Source organism: Sprattus sprattus (assembly GCF_963457725.1).
Source record: "Sprattus sprattus genome assembly, chromosome: 2".
Lineage (NCBI taxonomy): Eukaryota > Metazoa > Chordata > Actinopteri > Clupeiformes > Clupeidae > Sprattus > Sprattus sprattus.
In genome coordinates, this window is record NC_137921.1 from 34,852,271 (window position 1) to 34,862,270 (window position 10,000).

General features: G+C 44.5%; 1 protein-coding gene across 1 annotated transcript in view; it reads left to right on the forward strand.

Annotated features, from left to right (window-relative positions):
• Window positions 1-10,000, forward strand: part of homer3b (homer scaffold protein 3b) — a 56,835-nt gene that overhangs the window by 21,253 nt on the left and 25,582 nt on the right. Inside the window, exons 2-4 of the mRNA XM_080833234.1 lie at window positions 7,988-8,144; window positions 9,223-9,354; window positions 9,905-10,000. The exon at window positions 9,905-10,000 is cut by the window's right edge and continues 12 nt beyond it. Coding sequence (XP_080689360.1) covers window positions 7,988-8,144; window positions 9,223-9,354; window positions 9,905-10,000 — 385 coding nt within the window. The remainder of the gene's footprint in view (window positions 1-7,987; window positions 8,145-9,222; window positions 9,355-9,904) is intronic.

Genomic DNA, 10,000 nt, shown 5'->3' on the forward strand with positions numbered 1-10,000 from the left:
CTGAGACATACTTAGGGAAAGGTTTGGGCAACACAGATTAAAAGAGAGAGGAAACCAACCAAACTACTGTAGTGCCAAGGTGTACCCACACAGATCAACAATGCCGAGAGGAAACGAGATATCCGAGAACATCAGGAAGAAGGTACTGTCAGCCCATCAGTCTTGGGAAAGCTATAAGACCATCTCCAAAAGATTCCAGCTCCATCCATCCATCCAAGACAAATAGTTTTGAAATGGAGGGCATTCAACATGACCGCATCTCTGCCTAGAAGTGGACGCCCATCAAGACCATCACCATGACGCACCAGAAGAAGAATAAATCAGGTAAAAGTCAACCCACACATCACCTCTAAAGAGTTTCGGACCTCTCTGGCAGCATCTGGGTTAAATGTACATGGGTCTACAATCAGACGAAAATAGTTGGTTTTGATCGTGACAAAATAATTCTATCTCGGACTCATCTGTTTAAAGAAGGGACTTCCAGAAGGCCTTTAGTTTATCCAAGTGCTCTCGGGCAAAGTTGAAACGGGCAGTTATGTTCTTTCTTGAGAGCAGAGGCTTCCTTCTAGCAACCCGATCATGAATGTCATGTCTATTCAATTTTCGTCTGATTGTAGACCCATGTACATTTACCCCAGATGCTGCCAGAGAGGTCTGAAACTCTTTAGAGGTGATGTGTGGGTTGACTTTTACCTGATTTATTCTTCTTCTGGTGCTTCTTGGTGATAGTCTTGATGGGCGTCCACTTCTAGGCAGAGATGCGGTCATGTTGAATGCCCTCCATTTCTAAATTATTTGTCTTGGATGGATGGATGGAGCTGGAATCTTTTGGAGATGGTCTTATAGCTTTCCCAAGACTGATGGGCTGTCAGAACCTTCTTCCTGATGTTCTCAGATATCTCGTTTCCTTTCGGCATTGTTGATCTGTGTGGGTACACCTTGGCATTACAGTAGTTTGGTTGGTTTCCTCTCTCTTTTAATCTGTGTTGCCCAAACCTTTCCCTAAGGATGTCTCAGATGATCGGTTTGCTTAATTGACTAATTAAGCACCCAAATAAGTTTCACTGAATCTGTTACCTGCTTGACTTTACCAACTTAGCTGGGGGTTCACTTACTTTTGAAATGGACTAATTCCATGTTTCATGTAGTCTTTTGGCTACTCAAACAATTCCCTCTAAAAAAAGTACATGCAAATGATAAACATAAACCTGACATTCCTTCTATGGAAAATTGGTGATGAAAAAAATGAAAAATCATGGTAAAACAACAGAAAACTCCTAAGTGGTCAAGGGGTTCACATACTTTAAAGTGGCACTGTATGTGTGTGTGTGTGTGTCTGAGTGTGTATGATTGCGTTGGTATACATGAATGTTTGTGTATGTGTGAGGATATTGCTCATGAGTCCTGCTCTGTGCAGTCGCTTGATAACCCCCCCTGAAGGGGCCTTGGTACTGCTGGGTATGTGTGTGGGTGTGTGTGTGTGGGTGGGTGTGTGTGAATACCCTGCCTAAAGGGACCTTGGTACTGCTTGGTGTGTGTGTGTGTGTGTGTGGGTGTGTGTGTGTGTGTGAAAACCCTCCCTGAAGGGACCTTGGTATTGCTGGCCTCCATGGAATGTTCCAGCTGGCTGCTGAATGAAAGCCATCAGCTCCACACAGCCCTCAGCTCCAGAATGCCTGTGTGTGTGTATGTGTGTGTGTGTGTGTGTGTGTGTCAGAACGTGTAAGAATGTGTAAGTGTTTGTGTGTTTGTGTGCCTTTTTTGTTGTGTGACAAAAGATTATCTGCGTCCTTGTATTCTCTGTGAGCCTTGTTCTGGATGCCTAGTTTGCCCATGTTGATACTACTCAAAGTGTGTGTGTGTGTGTGTGTGTGTGTGTGTGTGTGTGTGTGTGTGTGTGTGTGTGTGTGTGTGTTGATACTACTCAAAGTGTTGACATCAAATACCTGTACTATGTACGCCAATAATCTCACGACCCCTGCAGTGTGAGTGTCCTGATCGGGTGTTCTTCGTAGTGTGTGTCATGTGTTGATGTTGTTCCTGCAGTGTGTTGTGTGTGTTGCGGGTGCTTGGTCTCCATCTCGCCAACTCAATCTGTGAGATTTTCAGAAGTCATATCAGTCCATATTAGTTGTCATCATCTTCATGCGCTCATTGATGCTTGCTGCTGATGCTTCTGTTCCGAGCAGACAGCAGTCATGTGATGTGTGACACGCTGGATCACACGCTGGATCTCTGAGGCTAGAGAGGCAGGCACTTTCTCTGAATCAAAGCGGATACTAACTCTAAAGCAAACAAGGCATCCTGCCCTGGCAAGGGTCTGTTGGACCTGCAACAGGCCAGGTAGGGTTGTGTTCCAGATCCAATTCTGGTCTGGTGGTTCTGTCAGGGGAGGGAGAGGGAATTTAGATCTGTCACATCAGAGCTCGAACCCTTTACTGTCAGATCAGGAGCAGATCCCTTTACATGCTCATCAGGACTGTGTGTGTGTGTGCGTGTGTGTGTGTGTGTGTCTGTCTGTGTGTCTGTGTCTGTGTGTGTGTGTGTGGAGACAGGCAGCGTTTGGATCTGATGTGGCACATTAATCAGGTCTTTAGTCACAGCCATCATCTCTGCAACCCCCCTGACCATGATTGGGCGGGGGGGGGGGGGGGGGGGGGGTGAAAGCAAAGGCAGATGGTATTGAAGATGGATGACTGTTTTAGTAATCTTAAGCACGCTATCATCCAAGCTGTCAACCCTCATGGAAACTCCACTCAACTACCTCCTCTGGGGCAAGCTAACCCGCCAGGTGACCTCTAAGAGAGCATTCTAAAAGCATGTTTGAAAATAGCATTCTACTGTAAAATATAGTTTTCTGAAAGACTGACAGAACATTCACTTAAACCTTTATTTCTCAGACTCAGTAGCAGAGAGAAACATGAAATCAAAACCTTTCGAAAGCCTAAACATTAAGCTTTAACCTGTAGCCTTTGCCCTAATGTTCATTTCAATTTTGTTTTAATTAATAAACAAAACTGAAATCTGACAGTAGTGGCACTGCAAGTAGGTAAGTTGCAGTGTACACTCCCTCCAGATCCTTCTCTTCTGAGATGTTGCTCCCTCAGGTACGGTTGGTTGAGGAGTGCTCCTTGCTGTGACAAGTTCCTGTGGCAGGTCTAGTTTCCACTCTGTGTAGCGTCTCTCGTACTCGGCTGTGAATGTTCTTCCTCCAGCACCCCTTGCAGCGGTGTATGCAGTGTAGCATCTGACAGCCTGTTAAAAGAAGAAGAGCCTCCTTCTCCATGTTGAACAATGTTGGAACAGATAACATCCAACCATCTGATTCGCACCTTCCATGTGTTTGTGGTAGTCGGAGAGGCTGCCACTACCCCCTCAGTGTGGTCTCTTCTCTTTACTGACCCTCTCTCAGTGGGATAAGAGGCATCAGACAGCACCATAATAGCTCTGGAGTCCTGCCAAAACACAAAATGTTAAATTTTCTTTTTTTAGCCTCTTTCAATTTGTGTTTGCCCAACCAAGCTTGCTCGTTCCCCTGAGTCCCTTCCTGCACAAACAGCGCCGCAGGCATCCAGTTCCGTGGCTCTTTATTCCCTGGAAAAGCTTTATCCCTGAGTAGAAGTGCTCCATGAGGGGGGCACTGTTGCACAACCAGTAGCTCTGACAACATTTGGGCTTGATGCCCATGGAGGACACAGGTTCGATTCCGGCCTGATGTCATTTCTCCTGTCTACTCCCCACCTCTTCTCCCTCTCATTTCCTGTCCCACTCTTCACTAAAAACTAACGATTAGAGGCCAAAAAAAGTGCTCCATGAAAATGGGGATTATACCCATAGTAGGGTCAATCCATGACCACACGTTGAGCAGGAGCTTTCTCCCTTGCCCGCTGTGTAGATCTGCGTAGAGTTTGTGACGTAGACCAGGGAGCTCATCTTGACCACCCATTTTGTTGGGTAAGGTAAGTCTTTAGAGATGATCTTGTCTAAATGTAAAGGCCAGTCTTCCTTTGAATTTCACCTTGCTCTCGTTTAAAGGCACCCAGTGCAACTTTATAGGCTTGAGACTCAAAAAATAAACATTCAATTTCTAGTCTTTTTTACACGTAGTAAGTTTCAGGCCATTTTTCCATTGACTGGAATCCTGCTTTATTTATTGGTGGCTACGCTCTTGCTTTTTAACGCCCAAAGTATCAAATAATGATGCAAATGTGCTAATATGGTGAAGTTAATGTCAATATCATAAAGATTGTCTTATCCAGAATATTTCCATTTTGATACCCTAATGTTGCACTGGGTGCCTTTAAGGGTAGTGGTTGGATATTTAGCAGACGCTTTTATCTAAAGCGAATAATAGACAACCTGCAGCAATCAGCAACCAAACCCGGGTCAACCGCTTAAAATGTGGTGACGCTAACTACTATCCACCGCTTACAGTGCTGTGGCGCTAATTACTATCAACTGCTTACAATGTGGTGATGCTAACTACTATCCACCGCTTACAGTGCTGTGGCGCTAATTACTATCAACCGCTTACAATGTGGTGACGCTAACTACTATTAACCGCTTACAATGTGGTGATGCTAACTACTATTAACCGCTTACAATGTGGTGCCGCTAATTACTATCAACCGCTTCCAATGTGATGATGCTAACTGCTATCCACCGCTTACAATGTGGTGACGCTAACTACTATCAACAGCTTACAATGTGGTGACGCTAACTACTATCACCCGCTAACAACGTGGTGACACTAACTACTATCAACCGCTTACAATGTGGTGACGCTAGGGTTGCCACCTGTGTCTGACAAAAAACCTGGACATATTGATGACACGACATACCACGGCGCACCCATGGACGGATTATGAAACCATGGGCCCCTGGGCCTGGCCGTGTAAAAGGCCCCCCACTCTTCGCGCCCGAAAAAAAACATTATTGTGCAAAACCTTACATTGAATTGACATTGACATTTTTTTTTGTTCAACAGCACAATAACTTAATTCACCTGTACCTCAACAGGATATACAGTGCACATATACATTTGCTAACACAGCGCAGGTACACTTAATAGTTAATTACAGTGACTTCATGCAGAGGCTCTGGCTTAGGGGCCCCCTGAGCTCATGGGGGCCGTGGCCCAGTATGCTTGTTCGTCCAATCCATCCCTGGGCCCACCAATATTTTAAACATAAAGCAATCTCATGAGTGGAAACAGCTTACCTAGTTCCTTAGATACTGGTGTGTGCATTGCTTGTGCTTGCCTTCTCTACCTCTCAGCTAAACACATGAGGGATGACATTAGAGTTGCCTAAGGCCTTCTTGATGTAATAATTTCCTTACCTGGTCTTCCATTCATTCTGTGTGTTTCCCTTTGCTGCAGCTATCAGTGACACTTGACAGGTAGCTGTAACCATGTCGCACACCATGATAAGTAGGTCTAGCTGTTAATTGGGCAACAGTAACTCTGTCTGCTGAACATTTTATAATCATGAATGAAATTGCCTTGGTTTGTCTGGTGACTTGAACACGATTCTGATGGTTTTTTGTTTAAGCATGTTCATCCGAAGCAGATTTCACTTCATGCTTAATGAGAATCTTAACTGAGCATAGGTAACATGTAGCAGAAAGTGGATCACCTGGTGTGGTTTTAGCCACTTGGAGAAATTTCCTTTTTTCATCCAATCATTATTAAAACAAGTGTTACCTTAAATTTTGTTTTTTAACTGGCCTGTCAGTTCAAGTAGTGCCATCCTCGTCCTCAGTCTCCCCTCCCATGTCAACGTTGTTTCTATTCAGCACAACCTACAGTAACGTGCAGTAAGCGATTCAACCTCTTTCACACGCCCTCCGATAGCAAGCATCAGTTGAATTAATGCGCGAGCGAGATTGGCTATGCAACGTCACACACCTAGTGGCCGTGCAGACTGCGCAGGAGAGAGAGATTGAGCATAATGAGATACAACGCATATTTTGAGTGTATGGACCCGCAGGAAAAAATATTTTATGATCAGGAATGTTCATGTTGACAAAGCAAAGCCCATGAAAAAACGGGACATTCCGTGTCCCGGGAGAATTTTGAAGTTTTCCGGGACAGGTTACAAAAAAGAAGGACAATCCCGGTAAAACCGGGACAGGTGGCAACCCTAGGTGACGCTAACTACTATCAACCGCTTACAGGGCTGTGGCGCGAATTACTATCAACTACTGCACCACCACATTCAATATCATCACAAAGCTATTCTCCTCATAGGGTGACTGAAATTGACTGCTGAAGTAGTTGAGAAACCATCTGAGGTCTTGTTCAGACTGCTAGACAAAATCTGATTTTTCCCATGTCCAGAAAAAAAAAATGCATTTCACCTTCCCCACCTGCATATCAGAGAATCACCATGCATTTCATCGCCCACAGGAATTGAAAACAATGACTGTGTCTAAAACGTGCTGCCACTGCATCCGGCTGTAAAGGGAGGAGCACGCAGCTAAAGAGGGCAGGGGTGAAGCATTGATCTCTGCATCTTCACACTCACATGAGGAAGTGTTTAAAATATCTTAGCATCTATTCTACCTTTAAACAAATCCTTTTGAATTCTTCAATTTGCCAAGTAGACTGCGGTACTTTTATAATTCGCAACACCCCTGGAGTAGGTAGAATTAGTGTTGAGTATTTTTAGATGGCAAACTATTGGTTGCATGTGAAATGGGCTTTACAGTAAGAGCGCAGTCACAAGAGGGCTTTTGTAACTGCATCTGATGGTCGTGTCTCTGTCCTGCTCATCTAGAGTAGGGAAGAACAGACAGCAGCCCACAGGAGGAAGAATTCTATTGACTGAGATCCACATAGGCTTTACTAGAAATATGACATGGGAAGGAATTCTATTGATCGTAGATCCAGGTAGGCTTTACTAGAAATATCACATGGGAAGGAAGTCTATTGTCTGAGATCCGGATAGGCTTTACTAGACATATTATATAGGGTGGAATTCTATTTAACTGAATCCAGGTATAATAGAAATACAACACGGTGAAGAATTAAATTTAACATAGTACTAGATATAGTTGAAATATAACATATCCTATATGCTGAGAGAAAGTAACCGCATGTCATGCTCTGCAAAGGAACTGAAGTGGCTGACAGGCAAGGTCAAGTTAATGTCAATATCATAAAGATTGTCTTATCCAGAATATTTCCATGTTGATACCCTAATGTTGCACTGGGTGCCTTTAAGGGTAGTTTAACTGGATCCAGGTATAATAGAAATACAACACGGTGAAGAATTAAATTTAACATAGTACTAGATATAGTTGAAATATAACATATCCTATATGCTGAGAGAAAGTAACCGCATGTCATGCTCTGCAAAGGAACTGAAGTGGCTGACAGGCAAGGTCATGTTCACGACAAAAAAACCACACTCCCTGGCCCAATGTCTCGATAGCAACCATTCCTCAGAAATCGATGTTGGACTTAATGAGCTGGTTGGGAACTCATTAAAAATAATGAGGCATCAGAAAGCAGATATGGAGGGGATGTGGACATTTAAAAGCATGTCACCGGGACAGTAATTGATCTTGACTTGCTGTGATGAGTTCAAGGAAATGCAGATACCATTTTGTTGGATTAGCATACGGGTTTACTGTTCATGTGATATAAGAGAACCGGGGGCCACAGATGCCAGAATTACAGTAGCTGTCGTGTGTGTGTGCGTGCGTGTGCGTGTGTGTGTGTGTGTGTGTCTCTGTATTTATTTGTGTGAGTCTGCATTTGTATGTGTGTCTGTGTATATCTGCATTTGTTATGTGTGTGAGTCTGTATACACGTGTGTGTGTGTGTGTGTGTGTTTGTGTGAATGTTAATATGTGTGAGTCTGAATACATATGTATGTGTGTGAGTGTATACATATTTATGTGTATGTTTATGTGTATGTTCATATGTGGGTGTTTCTGTATACATAATATGTGTATGTTCATGTGTGTTTTGTCCCCCCAGAGAGCCCCCGCTGTTCAGTGCCAAAGCGCACGTCTTCCAGATCGACCCAGTAACCAAGCGAAACTGGATCCCTGCCAGCAAGCACGCCGTCACCGTCTCCTTCTTCTACGATGCCACACGCAGTGTGTACCGGATCATCAGTGTGGGAGGAACCAAGGTGACACACACACACACACACAAAACCACAGATTTCCTTTTCTCACACACAACCTTGCGTTGCAAATGTGACAGTAGAATCCGAGTTCCCGTTCCCAAAACAAATGGATGTCATGTCAGTAGAGAGGATGGAAATAGCTAGCGTAGCGTAGCGTGCTGTGGTGAGGGGCTACGTATTAGATTCCCATGATCAGTCACATCCACTGTGTTAAGAATCACTCACAGCTGATTTTGCTTCAATCTCAGGGCCTTTAAAAGCCAATTGTGTTGATATGGTGCAGATCTGGCACTGATTTTGAGCAGATCCGGCCAAGTTCTGGTGTAGATGCGGCCATGTTCTGGTGTAGAACTGTTGAGATCTGGCCCTGTTCCTTTGTGGATCAGGTGTACATCGGTTGGGTCGGGGTTGCTAGATTATGCCATATACAGGTGTAATCTGATGTAGAACTTGTTCTAATCTGGGGTAGATCTGGTCCTAATCTGGAGTAGATCTTGTCCTTACATGGTGTAGATCTGGTCCTAATCTGGAGTAGACCTGGTCCTTACATGGTGTAGATCTGGTTCACATATGCTGTAAATCTGGCCCTTATATGGCGCTGCTCTAAATCTCTAAGCAGTGTCACCAGTCACAGTTTGATTTGAAACGTCTTTTTCTCCTGTTGTGCTTTTAAATATATGTTTATAAATATGAATGTATGAATACACTGTGTTACACTGAATGTGTCTGCCTGTTCTGTCCGAATGGGTCTGTGTGCGTTACACTGAATGTGTCTGTGTGTGTCGGGTGTGTTACACTGAATGTGTCTGTGTGTGTTACACTGAATGTGTCTGTGTGTGCCGTGTGCGTTACACTGAATGTGTCTGTGTGTGTCGTGTTCGTTACACTAAATGTGTCTGTATGTGTTACACTTATTGTGTCTGTGTTCGTTGTGTGAGTTACACTGAATGTGTGTTGTGTGCGTCACACTAAATGTGTCTGTGTGTGTTACACTTAATGTGTCTGTGTGCGTTACACTGAATGTGTCTGTGTGTGTCGTGTGCATTACACTGAATGGGTCTGCCTGTATGGTTGAATCCAGGCCATCATCAACAGCACCATCACCCCCAACATGACCTTCACCAAGACGTCTCAGAAGTTTGGCCAGTGGGCCGACAGCCGGGCCAACACCGTCTATGGGCTGGGCTTCTCCACCGAGCAGCAGCTACAGCAGGTGAAACACACACACACACACACACACACACACACACACACATACCGTCTACTACGGGCTGGTCTTCTCCACTGAGCAGCAGCTACAGCAGGTGAACACACACACACACACACACACACACACACACACACACACACACACACACACACTGTCTACTACGGGCTGGGCTTCTCCACCGAACAGCAGGTGAACACAAACGCACACACGCACACACACACACACACACACACACACAAACACACACACACACACACACACACACACACACACACACACACACACACACACACACACACACACACACACACACACACACACACATACACAGACAAACACACCCACATAAACACACACACACACTCGTGCCTAAAGCCAATGAAACTATCTAAGAATGACACTCTGTACAATTGATTGTAGTAGTAGGTAGTTACCACGTGCTTATGAAGGAGTTATAAAGTGTGTCTTCAGGAGTGTGTCTTTAGGAGTATGTCTTTAGGACTCCTCTCGCGACTACTCACAGGTTTGTAAAGACCTCTGTTTCTCCCTCCAGTTTGCAGACCAGTTCAAGGAAATACGAGAAGCCGCACGATTGGCCCGCGAGAAATCCCAGGAGAAGTTTGAATTGACCAATCCTGGGCTCAACATT